Raw genomic sequence first — 24123 nt, 5'->3', positions numbered from 1 at the left:
CTTACAAGGCTTGTTGCACTTCCCTGCTTTCTTTCTTCTCTCTGCTTTCTGCTGTCCCAGAGAAACATGTTGTGCCTTTTTTCATCGAAAAACAGTCTTAATATAAATGCACTGTATATATATGTTTCTGACCTAAATTATTTTTAAATTAAATCAAATTTCTAAACCAGTGATTTACTTAAGACTTTGTTATTTCTTCGAAAATGCAGTGGAACTTCTTTTCCCTGAATATGATCTGCCTCTGTAAGTGTTGTGAGTAGAGTTAACTTTTCAAGTTTTCTTGGAGTCGCATCTTCTTTTGTAAATTTTCGATGATGTTCATTAAAGTCATGACTGTTTGAAAATGTGTCTTAAGAATAGACAGAAGATATAATAGAAACAGTAATAGGGTGGTAATGAGAGCCTTGGTCAAGTAATGACGTTCAAAACACATTTCTGAGCTGTCATCAGGTCTAAAGTCTAATATATATATATATATATATATATATATATATATATATATATATTACAACTGTAATGAAGCTCATAAGGACAAAGTATTTAAAAAATAAAAATATTTATATATTTTTATATATGTATATATATATACATATATATATATATAAATAAAACTTTTTTATTTATTTATATATATCATTATTTATTATATATATTTATATATTTAAAATATTTTTATATATATTTATTTATATATATATATATATATATATATATATATATATATATTTTTTTTTAAATAATTTGTCCTTATGAGATTCATTACAGTTGTTTCCAGAGTTAACGCTAAGCGAATAGACAACAACAAAGAAGAGCAAAAAAACAAACAAGCTAAATAGTTGTCTTATTGATGAGCAGTTAAACTTTGTAATTGTTTTTTTGTAAATAAATCCTCATTTAGATCGGTAGCTAAACAAAACTAACAGCCTGTCAGTACTGTGCCATATTGTCATAGAGTATGTATGTGTGTAACCTGATTATCTGCGTAACTACAGTTCTGTGCTTGCCGAGATCTGCAGATTTCTCTACCTCATTAAAATGTGGACATGATTTATTTTTCTGTTTCTAATCGGAGCTCTGAGCTTAATGTGTGGAAACAGTGTCTCTCGACATGAAAGGGAAATTAATTGGGCACACATAGCATTTAAAAATGGGAGAAGCGATATCAAAACATAACATTTAATTGTCCAAACTACTATATTTATCACAATAACATGGAACAACATCTATTCTATTCTAGTCAGGCAATGCAATAGTCTATATTTATGTAGATATGGGTGGACTAACTGACTTTAATTTCTGAAAAACTTTTTTTGTTTTGCATATATGAACTTATAGTAGTAACGTTCGAGTTTTTTCAAGTTTTTGCAAATTATTTTTGTATTGCACAATTCATACTTCTCAATTTCTCCTAAATGAGCCTGTCATACTTTTTCTGTCTAGTACAAAAAGTACATATTTATTGTTTATATTGCTACTTTAGAACATGTAGTATTTATAAGACTGTAGTTGGTGACACTGCATTACTGAGACAGTTATTTCATTGAAGTATAATGTTCTTTTTCAGACGAATTTACCTGTATAGAGCCAATAATATTGTCATTGTGAACTCTGGGTCACAGTATGTTTCCTGAAAATGTGGTCTTATAATAACGGTATATTGTACAAAACTTGAATAAACGACATGATATCCTAAATTATGATATTTGTCAGTGTTGTTTTGCTGAGAAGGAAATGAGAACAAAGACTCATATTTCTTTAAGCCAAACATTTTAAAAGGTAGAATCAATACTTCTGTACGAACATTGATCATGTCTCACATTATGAATGTAGACTCTTTTCTGTCATAGCACAGGACTTGACTTTCTTAGAGTTTATTAGGAACTAATCCCCCAAATATTCAAATTAAATATATACTTTACACAAAAATAAATCTGGACTAAATATGTTCACATTATCATATCGTAAAATAAAACTATTTAGAAAGCCAACTGGATTGCTGGAAAAAGCCACATTTTTGTGGATTGTTCACTTTTTGATACGTGGTTCTCACAGGACACCGATGCTACAAATATACAATGATTATATAGAATATGATGCATTACTGTAGATTACACTATACAACAGTATGCAAAACAGTTCAAATTAGCACAAACACAATTACAGCTTTAAAATGCACATTATGGCAGCAGTTATATTCATCCAAAAAAAACTCACATGTAATAGTTAAAACACTGACAGGGAGTATTTCTTGCATAGTGTATACTTTCACCGTTGACATTTAAGTGTATTTAATACATTTATTGGGGTTTTGATTGTGGAACTTTTGCTTGTAGTGGAATATTTTCCCAGAGTGGTGTTTGTACTTTTTCTTTAAAAAAGGGGACTTGAGTACCTCTTCCACCCCTGTCTATGTTATTCGTGCAGATATTCCGTAGCTGGGATTACAACAGGTCTTTGTAAAGGGCTAACTACAAGTCTCCAGTCTCTCCACCCTCACATTCCTGGCCGCCTTTTTGATCGAGCTCTGGAGCGACCAATTGATAAAATCCCTTCCTCGGAGGGCGGGAGGAGGGAACTGTATGATTTATCGGAGGTGGGACTTCCTCCTGAGTTGCAGTTGGATGGCAGGCAGCTGCTCGCTCGGCTGACACGTAACTAAAAGTTAAAAGGTGCTATGGAGGCCTCGTCGTGGACTTAACTTTTCAACAGGCTTGTCTGAACTGCGTCGGAAGCGCAGAAGGGTTGCTGGGGGAAGAGGAAGAGGAAGAGGAAGAGGCGAGCGGAACTGTGTTCGTCCTGCGTTTCAAGCAGGGCAGAGCAAGAGTTTGACTTGGAAGTCAAGCGGAAATCTGAGCGGCTACTTTGAAGTCGCAGGGGAGAGTAGTGAGTGGAAGTGGCTCGGCAGAAATAATGCATACGAAAGCAAATATTTAGCGCCTAACTCGTTATTTGTCTGCGTGGAAATGCTCGGGGAGTGAGGGGAGAGGTGGTGGTGGTGGTGGTGGTGGCTTCTTCAGTCTTCACCGGGAGGTAAAAAGTTGTGGGGAAAGTTTCCAGCAGCAGAGACGGGGCTTCCTCGCACAGACAGCGGGGAGGGGTGCGGGTCCAACATGGGAAACGGGGTGTGCTCCCGGAGGCAGCGGAGGATCTTCCAGTGCTTGCTGCTGGTCACCGTAGTCTGCGGGGTGATGTACGGGGGCATGATATCGTACGAGATGCACAAACAGCTCAGGAGGACGGAAGCCATGGCGCTGAAGTATCAGCAGCATCAAGAGTCCCTGTCGGCGCAGCTCCAAGGTAAACACGGTGAAGTGATTGAGTGTTGTGTCAACAGCTGACGGAGGTGAGCCCTGGGTTCTCTTGTCGATCGAAATGTCACACCAGACTCCGCCGACAAAACCGCAATTTCTGTGTTGTGGGTTTTCCACCGAGCGCGTACGCATTTTCAAACAAACTTGAGGACTTCATACGATTTAATACTGACTGTACGTCTGTTCGGCATTCCGCTTTGCCCCCAAAAAAGCTTGAAAAAGTTTGTAATTTTGACCAAAATGCGCAATCTGTTTTTAAGCAAAAAAAAGCCCATTTACACTTTCACACTGCTTAAATGGCTATATTATATTCTTTTCTTTCTGATTTATGGAAGTCAATTTATTATTTTGGGGTTTCGGGCTGATGATGGGACAACACCGGACATTTGAATACATCACAATTAATCTGGGAAATTTTAAAGGGTGTTAGTATGCTATCCCAGAGGCAAAATAATTCATTGACAGACCACAGAACAGAATTTTTTTTTCCTGATTAATCAGTAATAAAAACAATCACTAGTTGCTGCCCAAGTTGCTGACCATGAAACGCAGACACCTGGTTCACTGCCTCCCAAGGCTCACCTCTGCAGTATATGAGAAAGCCACAATTCAAAGTTCAAATAAGCACTTGTATTGTGCGTGCATCAGATGCAAGAACGGCTCCATAAATAGAGTCCCCTGAAACAGGCCGTCTGCCGTCTGTCTTATCCGGACTGTAAGGATCCTGTAGCCAAGCTGTGATTTACTAGGAACCCGTCTTTGACCTTTTGACCTAATTGTGGCCAAGACCTCTAATCTTGTGTTAAACCAGGTTAAGGTGTGAGCAGATTGGGCTTTAAAGTTCACCAGAGGATTCCTTTGGTTGAACATGTCTGCTTTCTGCATGGGCTTACTGTAAAAGTTCAATTAGACCCCACACTGCCGAGAACAGCACCACAACAGTTTGCTGGTGACTGGAGACCATGAAACACAGACACCTTGTTCACTGCGTCCCAAGGCTCACCTCTGCAGTATATGAGAAGTCATGAGGTCAGCTGGAACATCTGCTGCTGCCAGACACAGCTGGAGGAACAGAGGAGGGAAGGGGAGCGCAGTCATTCTTGTTTCATGCGAAGCAAGCTAATAAAAACCCAATGTTAAATGTAGTTTTCACTTTTTATGTCTATCCAGCTTGGTACACGTGGAACATTATGTTGTCTTGTTGGCTAGTGAACACAGTATTCTCAAAAACGAGTCATACTTACACCAGATGATCTGATTTGCTTTTGGAGCACCTTTCTGCATACATTTGTGGACTAATGAGGGCACACTAATATCCCAGAAATTGCTTTAACTTCTTTACTCTTTTAGGTAACGCATTCAAGTTTATACCAGATATGTGGAACTCAATGGCAGATGTTTCGGTATAAAAATCTTTGCTAATTTATTAAATGAATTGGTTTAATTAGGAGGAAATATATTTTTCTTGTGAACGCAATCCCTCAAAGAACAACACAGTAGAAATTTCACACTTGCAGGAACCTGTTATAGATGATCTCATTAGATTCGGTGTGCCGTGCTGCACACATTTGCATTGTAATGCGATACAGCTGATGGTTTTCAACTTCTTTCAGCCTTGTTGATGATAAACTGCTCGTACTGTTAGCATACATGTTGTTTTAATCATGGAGATCACGGTATAAGACAACTCAAATGCCTTGACCCTCGAAACTAAGACTCAGAATATAACCTCCATGTTGAACTGGAGGATTTAATGTCTCCTAGTTGCTGCCATAGTAACCTTTTCTCCCAGATTTTACATTTGTTAAATTACATTTAGCTGATGCTTTTATCCAAAGTGACTTACAACAAGGGAGCAATTTTTTTTAGGGTTCAGTGTCTTGCTCAAGGACACTTAGGCATGTGGACAGGAGGAGCTGGGATTGAACCACCAACCTTCCGATTAGTGTGCAACCCACGCTACCAACTGAGCTGCAGCCTCCCTAGCCATTGAATCAGGCTTAGTATCAGGCTTAGTATTTGAAGTGACGTGCGCATGCATCTGCATTTTTAGAACAACCTATAGGAACGTACTCTTTCTGAAACGACCTGTGATTGGACTTAAGCCTCCGTCACGGGGTGCATTTTCTAAACCGTGAATACAGAGCCAAGAGAAGGTGCAGAAGTCTACTCCTCTATCAGACCACTTGAATCACAATATGCTGAATATTATTATGACATTTTTACCCAATGACACCAGAAACACTGCTTTCCCCAGCTTTAAGTTAGATACACAGGGTCATATAGTCGGGCTCCAGTCCTGTATTTAAAAGTCTGATGGTGGCTCAAACACATTAGTTTCCATTCAGATCAGGGATTACCCATGTAAAGTGCCTCTGGTTACAGCATTGTAAAGGTTTATTGGCATAACGTCACCGGCTATTTAGTAACAACCAAGAAACATATTTACTGAAACCTCAACATTTACTGCTGAAAATCAGGAGATATGGACCTCAGACACACAGGCTCACATTAGTAGACCTACATTATATCTCAATGTACTTCCAGCAGAGTGTTTCTATGGAAACATCCAGTTTGAGGAACTTTTTACTTCCCCGGCAGCTCTACAAAGATTAAACAGCGTTGTCCAGCAGTAACCTCACTGATTTACTCCCTCCATATAAACACACCTAACCACCCTCAGTTGTGCTGACAGGATGTGAGGTTTTGTGTCCTGCCATTATGGCTCAGGATTAAAATTAACATCCGGGCGGAGAGCCCACTCCTACATAGCCTTTCAGAACAAGGTTTGCGTGCCCACATCAGAGAGGCAAAGGTATTAATGTGAGCCAATTTAATGCAGCCTTTAATCGACATAAGTAGCAGTCATATTCCCATCTCGTGCACTGCGTTGTCCAGCAGACCTACCATGGAGCTGCCCTGAAGCTCTTAGCCGTCGTGCCTGTTACAGTATATGCATACGGAGGCAAAGTGTGTGTTTTGTTGTCAGAATAAGAGAACAACCTACTTTATGTTAGAGAGTGTTTAAATCTTCTTTCTTAGATCTTGAAGATTGTTTCACTTCAACGTTAAACAAATGGCTCCCATTTCAAATTTTAAAAGCTGCAGTAAACCTGATGTGCCTGGAAACGGAGAGAAGGCCTGCATATTGTGACACTTTGAATGAAATGGGTATAGCTTAACTCCATCTTGCTCAACTTGCGCGCCACACCCTTAACTTTCATTGTGAAGCGATGGATCATTCAGCCTATCGCAGGGCCCGGGCCACTTGATATCCACAACCGACTGCTGTTTCCTGGTGCTATATTTAGAGGTGGGCCATAGCTCGGGGGTTGTTAGCCAGCCATATTGATTGACTGTTGCCCGCTGTAACCGTGGGCGAGCAGTTGTCAGTCATTTAAAAGGATCAACAGGCACTTTAGCAAATGTGTCCCTGTGAGTTAACACCCATGCACTCCTTCACAGACCACATTGTTTGCACATGATTTGCAAAACTTTAATCAAATGGAATTGAAAATAGATCAGCGACTTCTGTGGGACGAGATGTAACGTGCAGGACCTGTCGCAACAGATCACTTGATGTCTCAAATGTCCACATCTCTCTGGCCTTCATCCTTCATCGTGAAGTTCATTATTTTGGTCAATGAAAAAGTGAGTTTATTGCTGGTTTCCCACCTGTATGAGGTTTCTCAGATACATTTTTTTTTTTTTTTGTGACAATTTCATTAAAAAAAAAACAAGACAAAACGGGACATCCGGGCTGCCTGTCTGAGCAACCTTTTGTGGAAAACCAATTTTTTTTGGCCTAGTTTACAAAGGTTTAAATGAGGACTCCTGGGTGTAAAGGTACCTGCACAGGTTATTTTTTTTTACCACTGGATAGTAGAGCGAAAGTTCCAGGAATTTCCTTACTAACAGGAAGTTTTGAAACCCACAAAATATTTCAATGGATGTTTTGCATAAGTTTGCACTGCCTGCTCCTATAAGAGAAAGATGAACATAAAAGTAGTAATTCAATTACAGTAAGACACTCAATAACGTTGATTTATACAGTTTGGTTTGGTCATGACATTAGAATTGAAATAGTTTATATGATTGTTGTCTTCTTTCCTTATGTTTTTACCAGCGCCGGGTAGTAATGTGTTACTACCGCCAGAAGGTGGCAGTAATGCATCTAAAAGCTGTTTGCAGACCGCCATTTAACAATTTGGCCAAGCGTGTGTGGGGATGTGAGATTAGATGCTACATACAGGAGAAACATGCAAAGACGACTACAGCTGTCAAAAGGTTTGAAGTGTAACACCGAAAAGAAGCTCGCATGAGTTGAGGCGAGGGTTTTCAAAGTTCGGTGGCATTTGTTGAGTCCGAGTTTACGATGAGAGTGACTCGCCCTCTCTTTTTCTGTGTGAGTGAGTCTTGAGTTGTATTGCAATGAAAGCCGTGAAGCAGACTCGCTATAAAATGACCTGCTTGTGAATTGAAAATTCTTGCTGGAAGTGCACGGAATAAAATCTAAACGTGTGATGTCTCTTTGACCTGATAGTTGACTCTGGACCAGTTCTAGTCCACTGGAGGACGACCTGAATGCGGTAAGGACTAGCTTGTGAGTCAGATTAGCTGTTGAAGACAATGGTCACGATTATGTGTGCACGGCTCCGGCGTTCTGTAAGCTCTCTGACCACCCAGGGAAAATAGGTTCAGGATATGTGAAACACTCATTCACCTTCTTCTGCGTTATCAGAAAGAGTGAAAGTCTGTTTAATCTCACGCCTTAAGTTGAACTGGCCTCTTGTGTTTGTAAGTCTGTGTGTACACAAGGGTCTGAGTTTGAACACGCACCCAAATCGGCCACAGACAAAATCCTGGACCCCCTTCACCGGTCCACGCCGTTAGCCAAATCCAACCAAATCCAATCTTCCCCTGAGTCTGAACCAGGAAGCCAGTAAAGGTTACCACTGTAGAGAGCTCCCTTGTTCTCGCTCTGCAGATACACTTTAGCCACACTGTCAGGGAAATGTTTCATTGGTCTGAGGGGAAATCCTCAAACAATAAATCTTCACTCCCATCCTCAATGAGGTTTGAACTATATAAGGGCAGATGTGAGATTGAGCGGTGTGTCGTGTCGGCGAGAGTTTGGAAGTTGTTGCTGGTTTGTGGGAACGTTTTATTGGAGTGCATTTCTGATTTGACAGAGGAGGAGGAGCTAATGGTAGCTCTCGGCATCTGAAAATTTCAGTGGTTCTATTTGGAGTAAGAGTTTTTTTTTCACTTGGGAATAATTTGAAATCCAAACTATGTGGGAGCAAAAGGAGAAAAGACCGACTTTTCTCTTTCAGTCTTACTCTATTGTGTCAATGTGAAGCTCATTGTGTGTCTATATGTAAATTCACACTTTTTCTGGTGGTGCCTTATGTTTGTTTTGATAATTCACATGCACATTCGCCGGACATTGTTCTTTTAGGCTGTAGCTTCTTTGTAGCCGTGTTAACCCCAAGGGAGAGGGTGTGCACTGCGTGGCCTGAGCTGAGCTCATCGAACAGCAACATGGCCTCATCTTTGGCACAGCCAAGGTGGTACAACGCCTCCGAGGAGCAAAATAAAACCTCCTTAATGTGACTAAGATAGACGTCCACCTGACGAGGACTCGGAGAAGAGGACAAATTTGAGAGAGTTTGTCGGAGTCCAGCCATTTTCATGGGCATTTAGACCTGAAGGTCAAACTCCACTTCTGAGGCAGTCAGACAAACACCGATGTCCAACCGTTAGCGGTAGTCACGCGTCGTTAAACATTTCAGCTTCTTAGGTTTGACTAGAAAACAACAGGAAGGCCCGATTTAGAATGAAACGCAGCACGGAGTGCAAAAAAAAACAACATCCCTTTATTGGAACAGAATCGAATGATTAGAACCATGTAAGCTTTTATCTGTCCACGAAGGGGCAAACATTGGCATAAAATGTCCATGCAATATATATATATCAAGATTATGGTAAATTGGAAGTAACTCCTTATGTCAACACCACAATTGTCACCACTTTTGTTTTGTATATTGTCAGAGGGTAACTTTTATTATTGTCCTTTATTAGTTTACATAATCGCTTTCCACCCTGTTGCTCCTTTATTAACAATTCTGCCTCTCACCATGTCGCCACACGTGTGTTTCCCTGGCTGTCTCCTCCGTCCAGTTTGTCTTGCTAAATCTGGTGCTCTTTGCCCTGCCTGCGCCCGTTTCACCTCCTGAACGGAAGCGTTGCTTCACTCTCTTCGTTCGTTCTTCTGATTCTCTGTCCCTACGCTTACCCACTCTTCTGCCCCTCTCCTTCTCACATTTGCCGTCCCCCTGAAACGATCACAAGATAGATGCAGCGAACAGCTTATCCTGGAATCTGTTGAGGTGGCACTTAGAGGGAAGAATAGCCGCATCATCAGTTTGAGCGCCCGGCCCCCAACGGCAGGAGGAAGTGAAGACTTTATATTCACTGTCCAGTTGTTTTTGTTTTTAATGGGTTAAGTTATCGGAGCCAGAATATGTGTATAAAGTGTAACGTGAGAGGTGATCCTTACCTTCTTATCTTTTAAGCACTGCGTAAAGATTAAGCGCAATGAAGTGTTTTTTTTTTTTCCAGAGTGTTATTGAACGTAACCATTATTGTCTTTTTGTACGTGCCAAAACAAAGTTACAAAATGGTCTCATGGGAAGCAAACACTACTGTTTTTATTATTTTGACTCTGTCTGGAGGCCTCGGGAGTTCTCTAGAAACATCACTCACTAATCTGTTTATCAGGCTTCATCTCAAAGAACAAAAGTGAGGACGGTCGAGCAGCTAAACGGACACGAACAGGACTTGCGGCATGCAAACCTGACATTTCTTATTCGCATGTTGCATTGTTTGTGTGCAACTGCCTGTCGGATCAGCTTCAAAACACTTATCAGACCTCTTCTGTGGGCTGATGCCTAATTTCAATCAGGATTATTTCTGTTTTATTTGAATATCAAACCTGATGAGAGAGGAAAAACAGAGGTTCTGAACTCGAAATCCATCTGAAAAAAGTGAGTGCGAGGACTTCAGAGGACAGCTGAAGAGATTAGAAGTCAATCTAAGCGCTAAAGCAGCGGCATTTCCGTTAAATGAAGGGGTATTTAAGAGCTTCTTGGGTATGAGGGGACTTTCAGGACCATTCTGTTTACTTACAATTATGTTCAGATGATTTACCATACTCTCACCTTGACGACATTAACACAAACATTAGTATCCAAGGCAAGGCACACGTGGGGTGCTTCAACACGTGCTTTATTTTAGTTGTTGTTTAAATCGGATTCGCTCTCTATCTTGGTGGGATTCATTCGGACAGGCGTGCACACAGTAATGGCTTAAATCCACACAATCACACTTGCGAAGACGTGGCGACCGTCTGGTCCCAAACACACTCTGGTTCATTTGTGACGGAGACATAATCTTGAATTTGAGCCCGGCTGCCAGGTGTACTCTGCCTGTTTGAGCTAAGCATCAAGATTAGCTCCATTGTTCTGCTCAGCTGTCTGAAGGCAGCCAGTCTTCACTGCAGTATGATATTTACGAGATGTTTTCTTTAACCCTCCTGTTATGTTCGTTTCTTAGGTATGTTCCCGGGTCAATGTGACCCGGTGCATGTTTAATCATCCAAAAGTTGTCAGAAACCCAAAAATCCTAATAAATATAGTTTGTACCTCATCACCAACACTGTTACTAACAATTCAATCAGTTTTTAGTGGAATGGAGTTATTCACCCCTCCATAGATCATAGTTCAATTAGGATAACTCGCTCGTTTTCAGGAAAAATACATGTTCAGACTATTTTTTAGGTACACTGGAAAAACCTAGATGTAAATTGCATTAGTCTGCCATAACATGTATTGCTTTTCCTAAATTTTATTTGCATTTTGAAGCTTTCTTTTTTTTCATGGGGTGATGTAGATAAATCGAGATGAGACACCTCTGCTGTTCAGGGTCATATTGACCCGCTCACTCAAAATCAAGCCAAATTGAGTCATGAGGATTGCGTTTCAACCAGCTCCTTCCACTTCTCCCCCCAAAACACGTGTCCCTTCTAGATCAGTCATTTCTAGAATGACTTTCTGTATTGAGTTTTGAATGACCATCTCAAAAGCTGACTTGATGTCTGTGACACGAGTCACCGCCGTCCTGGTGGGGCCTGGCACTGTCTTTACAATATTTTCGGCAGACGGTCTCGGCTGATGTGTATTGGGTGAGGATGACCACTGTATTTCATGATTTTTTGACACAAATGTCTCACTTGGAGGAACAGGTCTATCACTTTCCTCATCTGATGGTTCATAATCAGTACCGTTACAATCTGAATTGACCTCAAGATGGTCTTCATCTTCAGACACATCCTCCTCTATTTCGCTGTCGTGATCAAGGATGTGCTCCAGAGCCTCCAGGGCTGTCATCCTTTTGTTTCTGTTGCTCATGTTGTCCTACAGTAAGCTGCTGAGTTGTGTGTATCTGCAGAGTGTATAGTTGGTAGGACTCCCAAGGAACCATTTTGTATGTTTCGCCCCTCCCTGCTAAGTGTGGGCGCAGTTTTCCTGCGGGGAAAAAAAAAGAAGGTTCCCGTCAAAATAGTATCTGTATTTCTCACACAAGTGGGGTAGTTAGAAAGAGAGTGCATGTGAGATTGGGATGAAATTGTGTGCGTGTGTGTGTGTGTGTGTGTGTGTGTGTCTGAGAGAGAGAGAGAGAGAAATGGGGTGAAACATGGTGGGAGGGAGTAAGAAAGACTGTCTCACATTTTCAAAGTCAAATTGACCCGAACATCATCTCTGTATTATAAACTTGCAGGGAGGGGTTGCAAATACATGATATTTAAAAAAAAAAATTATGTTTTACCTTGATTACACTAATTAAGGCAAGCAGAAGAAATTTGATACAGAAAAAGTACTTTAAAATATTTTTTCTAGATTTTCAAACTTTGATCCGCAACATAACAGGAGGGTTAAGTGTTTAAGGTAGCACTCCCAAGTTTACAAACTCATCAACTGATTAGGACGAGAGCAAACTGACTATAGGTATGGAAATGCCCTTCGTCTACTTTCAAGAACTCTCCTACCTTCCATGTTTTTACTCTTGTTTTGAGTTAGAAACCAGCGGAACCAAACCTTTTAAAGGCCTTTGGACTAGTAGATCTTGTCTTGGAGAGACTACTGCAGCTTTCTGCTTATGGACGAGCTGTCATGTACTAAGATCACAGACTCTCATGTCAATCATAAATTACATATGCTCTCTGTGTCAGTCTTCCTAAAAACACATGTTTAAGCATCTGGAAGCTCATATGTTTTTTTTTGTTGCTGTTTACACATTTGTATCGCAGCTCATTTTTTTCTGTTCCACCTGGTCCGAGTGGACTTCAAAGCACTCTGTTCTTCTTCCCTTTATTTATCCCCTCTCTTTCCCTCCATGCTTTTCCTGTGTTCAGTGGTGTATGAGCATCGCTCCAGGTTGGAGAAGTCTCTTCAGAAGGAGAGGTTGGAGCACAAAAAGGCCAAAGAAGGTGAGAAAAATCACATCTACACTCAATCTGACTGGTACAGTTTATTTCCTTTTTAAAGAAGCCTTGGGAAATTCATATCTCATTCTGAGATGTTCAGTATGGCTTAAAACAGATATTAGAGTGCAATAAAGTAATACTTTGTTTATTGTGTGTCATGTGCATTTATAAATTCCTTCACATTAAAAACTAGCTTCATGTGTGTTTTATAGATTATCTGGTTTACAAACTCGAAACACAACAGTCACTGAACAAGGAGAAGGTATGTTTTTTTTTTTTTTCTTCTTCTATTTCATGACCAAGTAGAAACTTACTTTCACAGTTTATTTATTCTGTCTCTTATGTAGGTGGCCACCAGGTTTTGCTTCTGTTTGCAACACCTCGTTGAATGTGTGAGGAGCTTTGGGGTGTGAGCTTTAAGTGCTCTGCAATTAGCGTTGCTGTCACGTCCCCGACCAGCTCTGTAAATCATTTTTCACCATTATCTGTTGGTACACAAACGGTTTGCCTGGACTACAAAGACAGTGGTTCTATAGGTTTTTTTTTCTAACCTTTGTTTTTATGCTCTAACAGCAAGACTCCAACAGCAGATTAAACTCTTTACAAGTGCAACATCAAGTGTTAAAGGTATGGCTCATCATAATCCCAACACGCACAAAAATACACTCATACTCGCCCTGTAGGTTTCTGTCTTATTTCTCTTTACACAGATATCTGCATACTTGACCTTCTTTTGTCCTTTCGTTTAAACATGCAGACTGTCCCTGACCTTATTATACGTCATCAGCGTTGCCATAGGTTGAGGATGTACTTGTGGTGGGTGGCGTGGCGTGTGACCAATGTGCATGCAGAGTTTCATGCAGTTAGAGGGAGAAGAGTGTAAATTGTAGGTATCTATAGCTATGAATTACAGATATCCTCTAAACGCCTCATACTCAGGCTATCAGTAGACCCTACAAGTTACAGGTCGTCCCCTAAATGCCTCACGTGCAGACCATCAGTACATTTACTGAAAGCACTTAGTTTTTGGCCACACAGTTGAATAAGTTAAATAACGTGTTTTAATGTAAATTTACCAAAGTTGAAAGCCAACGATTTTGATGTACCTCGGCGGAATACGCTGCCTCCTTCTTCTCTTTGCTTTCTTTTTATATGTAAAGGTTGTGTGTGTGTGTGTGTAACAGGGGTAGAGCATATGATGACAAGAACCTTTTTTTCTGCCAGAGTCAGAATGACGACCTGAAGAGGCAATATTACGAGCTGCAGGAGCAGCACCAAGTCCAGGGCGTGGACCACAGCCGGCTGCTGGACGAGCACAAGGACCGCTACGAGAAACTGCAGGAAACCAAAGAGGTGGAAATCTCCCAACTCAAAGGTAGTGACGGTCACACGGAGAGGGGGGGGGGGGGGGGACAGTCTACGAGAGTCATTATTTTGCATTGGATAAGTTATCTCTGCTTAAATTCTCTCTGAGTTGGCTGTGATTATACTGTATCACTACATCTAAACTATGTATATATTTGGGCATTGGCCATTAGGTGCACAAAATGAAGACATGCTGCACACACTTACAATAAACTGTAATAAGTGCAGTGTAGCCTTATGTAGTACTGTCATCATTAAATACTCTTATTCTGTCTCCATCTTCTGACTTAATAAAATACTGCATGTCTGAAGTAAAGCGCTCTCTGCTGAGATTTGTAATCCTGGATTAGAAATGTTTTTGTCATACCCATTTGATATGTGCTCCAAGCTTGATTTCTTAAATCTGAATTCCTTTGGCCTCATCGCTATAAAATATCTACTCAGATAACTGCCATTCATAATAAGTAACGATAAAGCGCAATAACAAAGATTAAAAATTAACATGAAAATAGGAGGGATCTAATCATTTTTAAATGTCTTTTAGGAGAATATTGTTCTTGTCAAAGTGCAAGCATTCTATTCATGTGTTTGCTGTTTGTTATGGCAGATAATGCTTACAACCTAAAAGAGGAGAATAAACAACTGAGGAAAGCCCACCATGACATTCACACACAGCTGCAGGATGCACGGGTGAGAACAGACTCAAACAGTTTTTTCATGTCTTTGTGGTCCACGTTTGTCTGCGTCTTGTCATTTTTCGAGAGTTGACGAAGCATCAAAGTTGTGCCATCTGCCTCTCTGAAAAATAAAGATATAAAGCTGTGACAGTGGTTCAAGAAAACGAAGAAAAACACGCTGTCTTTACCTAGATTTACTTTAAATAAAATATTTGGGCAGATGCATTTTAATGCTGCTTCACTTCTGTTGCACCGGCGTGTTCAGGTTCAGCATCAGGACCTGAAGGCATCCCACGACCTGCTCGCACTGACACTGGAAGACCACAAGAGTGCGCTGGCTGCAGCTCAGGTAGGACAGCGGCACAGAAACGCAGTCTCACTTTTTGCTGCAATCTTGAATACAAAAGCTGATTAATGCTAAATATCTGCCTGCTTCACACATCTCGAAGGATTTTTGGTCACATTTCTAGTGTTACAGCAGTGGTTGCTTGGACTCATTAAAGGCCTTGAAATGTTTAACCATTATTCTTTTTTTTTTTTAAGAGAAAAGAGACGTGTCTTTAAAGTTTAATGACATTTTAAGAACATGTCAGCAGTAAAGCTAAGAGAGTATAAAAGGAGTAAAACGGATAGGTTGATATGGAGGTTCTGTTACTGGGAATCAATGGTCTGATCAAACACAAACTTGTACAGAAAACTGAAGCGTAAGTCCTGGAACTAGTGTGTCCCCAGAGACGATATGAAACTCCAGCTGTGTTATCACTATGCTGTTTGTAGGATCAAGAGGAAGTAAAACATCCCCTCAGCCTAATTTAATCTTCACAATAAAGCAGAAAAAAAAAGTCCATTTTAGTGGACCGTTCAATCTTCACTAGAGGAGGGGGAGAGGAAGCTTGGTTTTTAGCTAATTAGATGAGATCGTGCTGTTTCTCCTAGAGAGTGACCTTTGAAATGCCTGAATGGTTTATTGAATATACAGTAGTCTGATGATTTCCTTTTTGTCTGCATTGATGGATACTCTCTCTCTCTCTCTCTCTCTGTCTGTCGGTCTGCATTTGCGAATTCGTTTCAAAGCCCGTCCTGCTTTCCATCAGTGCCTCTGATTGGACAACACGCATCCTTACACACTCTTTTCCTTCCCCCCTAGGGGGGGGTTGGTTAAGTCAGGGCTGTCGGAGTAGTACATCTAAAGCACACTGCAGCCAATCGGGCAGAAAGCTCTACTGGAGAGACTAGTGCGAGATCAGGGACAGGGGGAGGAATTTGGGAACAATGTTTTGACTTTAACCCTCTGATCTGCTCAGGAAGTATGCCTGTATGTATAAAAGGAGTGCGCCACTGGATGGTCAATTTGAAAAGAAATGTCCGTATGGCCTCAGGGAACGACAAAGTGTGCAAATTTTCTGATCAAGAAATGTTATTTTTTCAAGATGCAAGTGAATTATGAATCATGACTGTGTTGCTGTTTATTTACAACGAAAGTAATAACACTTGGAATCACATTTAACAACGTACAGTATTTTCATCTGTGGTCAGGGCCAGTATTAAAACGTCCTCTATTTTCTGGTACCGATTCAAATGTTTAGCACCTGTTTTTTTTTTTTTAGACGGGCATACTACTGTCTTTAAACTGACTGGAATCTGTCTGTATCCCAGAGGAAACTATCTAATGCTAAAACACGGCATTCTTGGTCTGGTCTGGGTTCCTAGTCTCGCTTGCTGTTTCTGGAATAAAATATTTGCTTATTTTGAAACCGTAGTTTTTGGCGTATTTTGAGTTCTTGTGCAGCTCTTTGGTTTCAAAAACATTCAACCTTTGAGAACGTAGCCCTGTTTTTAAGAGAAGAATAGTTTTCATTATTCATACTAAAAAGTATTTGAAATATTTATGGAAAGTCTGTGATTTTAATCCCAGAGATGCACACAAATGCATTTTTGTTACTATTTTTTTGCCAGCCTTTTTTAGTGACCCCATGTCACCTTTTTAAAAACGTTGTTACCACCTGTCGGTTGCATTGTGTTGAAAAACCTCCAGCTGCTGTTTCACTGAGTCATGACATTAACACAGCTTCTATTGTCATTTTCTAATTAGCCAACATGCTGATGATGACAAGTTGACATGTCATCTGCAGTTATAATTGTCTATATTTCACTAATAGAGGGCTTAAGCAGTCATCCATCAAGACTACAAGTTGTAAATGTTAACGGATAGTTAAGATGTGTAGATGCGCTGCAGTTGTTTTTCACAGGGTCAGAGGTCAAATGGTCCATGGAAGGGTATCTGTGATCAACTAAAGAACTTAAAAACACACAACAAGAGAACATGGAAGAGGACACACGGCAGCGAGACTGATTTTGCTCAAGCCAAGATTTTTTTTTTTTTTTTTTTCCCCATTGGTTATAAATGTTGTCTAAAAATTTGAAAAGTGATTTACTTACAATTAATAAAGGCATAAAGCCTTTGTAAGTGGTGACCTGTTGTAAAGCGGAATCACAGTGAGACTCGTGCAGCATCACACAGGTCCACAGAGGTTTTCTTAGTCTTAACCTTCCTGTTGTCGTGTTTGCTGTTCCCTTTAGGTGCAGGTGGACGAATACAAGCAGCTCAAGGAATCCCTGAATAGGGTACCCAACCTGGCACAGCCGGAGCATCACCTCGTCCCCCAAGCAGCCGCTTCCATTGCTCCCAAGTTCCATGTCCATGAAGCCCAGGAGGCTAAGCAACAAAACCAAAATGACGAGCCCATCCATGAAGATCACCAGGCTCACCAAGAGACCAAGTCAAAGGTAATGCAGGACTCTTTGTGATCACGTGATTATCAGATACGTTTATCTGGAAGAAGGTTTACTGTAAATATGAAAATGCAAAGATTTAATTATTTCTCTTGCGACTTTTTCCTCTCAGTTGGACCACCAAGTGGAGGACGGGCACGCCCACACTGAGATCAGGTCTCACCCCAGTGAATCCCAGCACACCTCGCCGGAGAGGGAGGAGGATGGAGAGGGAGAGGCCGAGAGGAGGAGGGAGCTGGCCGAGGAGGAGATGGCCCAAGCAGGACAGCCTCAGAAGCTGGAGGAGGACCCGGACCAACCGCAGGACGAGGAGGAGGAGGAGCCAGCAGAGGAGCAGCCAGACGAGAACGCCTTGGACCGACAGAGACGCCAGCCACAGCAGGTCAGAACTGGTCACTCCGTCTTATTTCCAACAGGGTTCAAACAGGCCTCGAACTGCTTTAAATTTCCTGTATCTCACTCGGCTATTTTTAGTTTAGACATTTAAAACGTGTTTTACACAGATATGGCGTCACTTAAAGCGTTTCAGATTGTCTTACTAGAGCAACATAAAACAATTGTATTCATAAATAGAATGTTAATCCTTGTCATATTGAGGGAACAGCTACTGCTGAAATCAGAAATTTCATAATTTAGCTTTAATCCCAGTGGAACTTGAATAAATAACAACCTTTTAGTGTTTACTTCCCTGATTTATGAAAACGTGCACATTATGTGTTCTGCTCATTGTTTAAGATGTCATTTTCATCTCCCAAAGAATAACTGATACCATACTAATACATTTATGTCTAAGATCAGCACCAGCTAAATGTGTTTGATTTGCTGGTTTTTTTTTTTTGTTTTTTTTTCTTTCTCTCTCTCTTGCTCTACATTTTTGTTCCTTGCCTCGTCTCGTCTCTAAGGATGCCCGTGCGGAGCAGCATCAGGAGGCCCGCCTGCAGCACCAGGCGGCGCCGGCCAAGTCGGCCTACGAGCAGCAGCAGGAGCAGCAGCGCCTGGAGGCTCAGAGGGCCGAGGAGCGCAGGCAGATCCAGCTGCGACAGGAGACCGTGCAGGCCCGGAGAGCGCGGGTGCTGAGGGAGAGGGAGCAGAGGCTGAAGGAGGAGCAGGCCAGAGAGGAGCAGCAACACAAGGAGGCTGACCGACGGGAGCAGCAAATGAGAGAGGAGCACCAAAGGTCAGATTTCAAATTGGAGTTCTTTAAAATGACTTGCGCAAGGAGTTATCTCCAATTAGAAATATATATCTATATACTTGGCTTGCATCAACTCTGAGCTATCTATCAGTGCAAGTAGTTTTAGGTGTCCAGATTTTGGGGATTAGCGCCTTCACGTCAACACAAAAGAGGAAAATGCTATTTATTTTGTCCTGTTCAAATTATTGAAACATGTGAATTAAAATAAGCAATTTCTTGAAAAAACTTTTAGGTCAAATATTAACTTATGAAGAAGAAAAAAACAGAGTGACCCAGACATGGGGTGTTTCATCTTTAGTCATGTTGCTGCATTTGTTTATAAACCACATCCAGATACTGCAGGGAATCAGCTGTCCGGTAAACACAGCTTTTGGCCATTTTCTTCTTTCATTTAATTTATTAATGTTAGCAAATAACATTGACTTCCTGCAAACTGGAATATAAATAATTTAACATGAAACTAGAATAAGTCTGGCACACAAACAATCCAGTTAGATGTATATTGATCTCTCAGAGGAAAACTAAAACTGCACTGTGGCGAGCAGTAAAGGTTTTGGTTTTATTGATTTTGTGCTTTTTTTTCCTGAACATGAATACATCCGTTTTGATGTGGCTGCCCTACACTGTCATTGTTGTCATCAGGAAGAGGACAGAGTATGAGAACATGGACAATGACATTGTTCAAGGAGAGGAGGACCGTCACATTGACGATGAAGACGGTAAGACAAAACCTGGGGTGCTGATCAACAGTCAAATGCTTCACCTATGACATTAAGATGTAAATATTACATTAAAATATATTCCGAACGAATGTTTCTTGGTATCTGATGGTGTTCGACGAGTTCACACAAGCAGCTGGTCGATTTAGTGGCTTTTGTTTGTGCGTTAACAGAGAGAGATGTTCACATGTTACACGAGGAGGAGGAGAAACAAGAAGCGGATCACAGAGTGCCGCCACATCGGCAGGTGAATGTCTGTCGGTCTCTCCACCCTGCTCACTATCCACCTGTTAAAACATGTCCTCAGCAGCTGTCTGTCCTCGCAGCTCCTTCGCTCACTCACACCGGTCTGTCGCGTGTCACACAACCATTCAGCCATCCGTCTAAACTTTGATTCTTTAATCGTCCCTGCCCATCATGCTACACTGGAGTGAGTGTTCATCTTCCCTCTCTCAATCTTCCACTTGTCCATCAACCCAGTGAGCCATTAAATCTTCTGAATACCTGCAAAGAAATAAAATCAACATTGCAGTACGTTGAAAGCACTGTATTGTTATAACATATTAAGCTTGAAATCCTCTGCACCACAGTTTTATTACATCCAGGTTATCATGTTTTTGTTTTTTTTAACCACTTATTCTGACTTTTTTTTTTTTTTTTTTTTGCACCAAGTAGTTTTTCTCTCTCTCTGTGCGAAGTTTCAGCCACTTGTACTGCGATTACTCCGGCTCTTCTTATTTTTGCCGTGATCTCTTCCTGCACAGGGTGCTGTAGATGGTGAGCTGGATCCCGAGGACGACCCCAACAACCAGGGAGAGGATGAGTTCGAGGAGGCCGAGGATGACCGGCCGCAGCACAGAGTTGCTGAGGAGGAAGGGGGGGTCGATGAAGAGGAAGAGGAGCCAGCAGCTCCAGCGCAGCACACAGAGACCCACCCGGGCCCCGAACAACCTGCTGTGGAGGAGGACCTGGTGGTGAGTGCGGAGGACGGAGATGACTAAAAGAAAGAGGAAATACGGAGGCGAGGTGGTCAGCGAGGCACAGATGCTGCCGCATGTTCGGCACCAACAGACCCAACTGTAGAGATAACAGCAGCAGGAAAACGTCAAGTACTGACATAAGAAAAAACATCGGCAGTCAGGGTGGGGAAAATAGGAAAAAAAGAGCAGCACAGCTACAAGCTGAATGCACGCGCGCGCACACACACACACACGCACGCACACACACGCACACACACGCACACAAGCTCATTGTGTCATAACAAAACTGACAACGAGGGTTTGAGGGCTGAAGACATCCAGTAGAAACTCCAGGATGTAGGAAAATAAATGGGTAATTACTGTTTTAACTTGTGTGTGTGTGTGTGTGGTTTGTGTGTTTTCAGATGGCTGGAAACCCGGATCAACAGGAAGACACACTGGATGACCAGTACCAGGACGAAGTAGAAGATGAGGTAACACATGCTCAGACACGGTGCTTTACATAATGAGCAGTAATATAAATATGTATAGCGAGGCTCCCACTGACCCAAACCACCAGGAGAATACAACTCTTTTTGTAATTGTTTAACTGTGATGTAAGTTTCCGTGTACCTTTCTTCTGACTTCTCTTACCATGACAACAGACCCGCTTTGTTCATGTAATCCTTTTGTCTGGTTGTTTTTTCACCGAAGGCCCAAGAGGAGGTAGTTGGCGGGCAGAAGAGAGAGGAGGAGGAAGAGGAAGAGGAAGGAGAGGATCCGTATAAAGAGGAGAATATTGAACAGGTGGGTTCTGTGGAGAACCGGTGAGCAGGTTTTGATACATGGTGACACGCATCGTCCAACAGCCAGTGCAGGGAGTTGAAGCGGTATACTATGGAAAAATGGCCATCACAATTCAATTTGTCTATTTAACGGGACATTCATTTTCAGAAATGCCACGCCAACTCAGACAGTACAATTCAGGTCAATACAATAAATAATTTTATTGTTTTGTAATATTTCTTGTGTAATTTAAGTACAATCTGAAAAATGTTCGAAGCTTTAGATAACCAGCAGACCACAATGCTGAGATGTCCTTGAGAAAGACATTCGACCAGTTATTGCTTCTTCTTCTTCTGTAACTAACCATCACTTCTGACCTTGGAGAACACCAGTCATCTTATCTCGAGTCCCTACTTTTATGGCACTGCGTGTGTTTACGACTGTTACAAAAAGATTTTCAGACTAAGATGAGTTATACAAATCATTTTAATGCACATGAAGCCAAGTTCCTCTTCCCCTTTTCTTTGCCAGACTTGCATCACTCACCCTTTTGTGTAAATTCAGCTCAGTGGCGCTTTCACGCTCAGGTTCATTCATGCTCTGCTGGACAGAGAAGAACAATATCATTTCATGTCTCCAGTTAAATCCCCATAAATGTCCAAAAGTATTATTAAGCTTCGTGGAAAAATATCTGAAATCTAATTATTGGTTTTAGCCTGTGCATTGGGCATAACATGTAGTTGTGTGCTTGTGAATTGACCCAGGATGAAGTAAAAAACCAGGAAGGACCAAGAAAGGACGGGGATCACAAAAATGGTGTGAAGAACGAGGAAGAGAATTACGAGGAGGAAGAGGAGGAAGCGGACGAGGATACGGCTGGTCAAGACAAGGGAACCCACCGGAGGGCCGAGATGTAGGACGGACGCAAACACTGAGCGGTTGCAGTGCCTTTTCGGCTGCCTGTAGAGCCTATCAGGTCTTTTCTTTTCCTCGATTCCCAAAGGAATAAAACCAGCCATCCATTTAGAATTCCAAATAGGAAAATTGGGATGTTATGTCTGGAAGATCAGGAAACTATCCCAAACACTGAGGGGATGGAGCAGATCAGCTGACACTGTGGAAATGGACACAATTTGTAGGGTGTAAATGGGATGTATACTGTATATTATTTTTTTTAAATCCTTTTACTTTTCTGTTTACTCGCACGTCTGTTTTTATTTTGTCGTCTTTTGAAAAGTCAAACGGAATGTATTTTTATCAATGTGCTGTCTTTGAGTATGTGTAAAGGAAGCAAAGATAAATTATGTTATTCTAATGTCCTCATTTTCAGGCCTTTTATATGTATGTTTTATGCAGACAGTTGTATTCTTTGTAGAAGTCAAATGTAAATTTTACACCTTGCATTCCAATCAATCAAGTCGTTTTCTGTTATTTATTGTTGATGGTAACAATTCTGACAATCGTGAAAGGTGCAACTTTTCTATGTTTGACTGAAGTAGCTTTTGTCATATTGGCTTTGACCAACTTCTTGCTGACACACAGGAGCATCTTTCTTTAAATATCAATCAAAAGGACATTTCTGGTGAGGCTGTTCTGTGCGGAACCTGTCATGCAGAGATGTGCCTTTCCATTCTTGGAAACCTCTTCTAGGTCTTAGTCATTTTCTATTTGAAAAGCATTTTAATAGGACACTAGATATAAGAGCAGGCCAGTTAGTGCTCCACCTCTGATCTAATGCTTCAACATGGCCTTACATGGAGATCTATTTCATGTCAACTGCTGGTGTGAATTAAATTCACAAACCTAATGCAATTTACTGCAGTATCTTTGGTTCTACTGTACAATGTATAGTAAAATCCGTGCTGCCTATTTGTAAATTTGTACACCAGTTATATTTGATTAAAAAAAAGTGGGATTTTGATTCTACTGAACCATGTTTGTCATCTATATGGTGGATTGGGAATAAAGAGCTCTGTTGGTTTCAGATAACTGGGATTAAATTGTCTTATTCTTATTTCTACCTTTTAAAAAAAAGGTACATTTTAAAGTTGACAGGAATCGGTCATTAGTGGAGTCAAAGTGGTAACTCGCACCCTGCCCTTTATTTTAAGGTGTCTGGTATAGTTTTTTTTTTCCCCTCTGGATGTTCTTGCACAGAGTAGAGCATTCCTCAGAGTTAAAACATGTAATTGTGGTCTATCTGTATCTGTCCACGATGTATGTGAAGAAAAAAACCCCCAAAAAGTATATTACCTACTTAAATCATGAAGCTTGTCGGGGATGAACACTGATGTGACAGCATGACAGATGCCAAATTATGCAGTGAATATCCTGGATGAATAAGGGGTTCATAAATCAAAAACAGTAAGTACATTCAAAGGCATTAGTGCTGTATTCTGCTTTACGCTTCGTCAATTTTGTCCATGAATGCTCTTGTCATTAAAATGCATTATTATCACTCGGTGTCAGCCATGATAAAAGCTTTATAATACGGTAAGCTGTAAAGAATTATATTAAATTATTCTTCCTTTCCGACCTTGGATAGTTTTTTTTTGGAAAGTATATGAGATACTGCCGTGTATGTAATGTTCACTCCAACAATTTTAAAATGTGGAGGCGACTTATCACAGTTTGTCATCATTGTCCAGGTCCAGTGGCGGTTTGTTCATACCAACCTCGGGAGAAAAACAAACATACTACTCTAACATGTAAAACATAAATTAATTATTTTGCTTGTAAGGTGCATCCGGTAGTGTGTCAGCACCTGTAAG

At 41.1% G+C, this 24123-nt stretch overlaps 1 protein-coding gene across 1 annotated transcript; it reads left to right on the top strand.

Moving 5' to 3' along the window:
- The first annotated feature begins 2627 nt into the window (after nt 1–2627).
- golim4a (golgi integral membrane protein 4a) lies at nt 2628–23341 on the top strand. The gene is made up of 16 exons (XM_069147893.1): nt 2628–3297; nt 12787–12861; nt 13071–13120; nt 13432–13485; nt 14083–14233; nt 14831–14913; nt 15166–15249; nt 17481–17687; nt 17806–18075; nt 18596–18870; nt 19531–19607; nt 19781–19854; nt 20372–20581; nt 20992–21060; nt 21281–21373; nt 22117–23341. Exons 1-16 carry the CDS (start codon nt 3111–3113, stop codon nt 22267–22269), a joined length of 2112 nt encoding a protein of 703 aa, XP_069003994.1. The 5' UTR covers nt 2628–3110; the 3' UTR covers nt 22270–23341.
- Nucleotides 23342–24123: the final 782 nt, after the last annotated feature.

Source organism: Embiotoca jacksoni, unplaced genomic scaffold, assembly GCF_022577435.1.
Source record: "Embiotoca jacksoni isolate LCO1_2020_lvr unplaced genomic scaffold, fEmbJac1.0.p SCAF_14, whole genome shotgun sequence".
NCBI classification, from domain to species: Eukaryota; Metazoa; Chordata; class Actinopteri; family Embiotocidae; genus Embiotoca; species Embiotoca jacksoni.
Note: the sequence above shows the minus strand (reverse complement) of the source record. Positions and strands in the feature narration are given on the sequence as shown.

Coding starts and splice junctions, on each gene's coding strand:
- golim4a (XM_069147893.1), top strand. CDS start 3,111: ATGGGAAACGGGGTGTGCTCCCGGAGGCAGCGGAGGATCTTCCAGTGC. Junction 14,914..15,165: donor CACAGCTGCAGGATGCACGG/GTGAGAACAGAC, acceptor CGGCGTGTTCAG/GTTCAGCATCAGGACCTGAA. Junction 21,374..22,116: donor AAGAGGAGAATATTGAACAG/GTGGGTTCTGTG, acceptor GAATTGACCCAG/GATGAAGTAAAAAACCAGGA.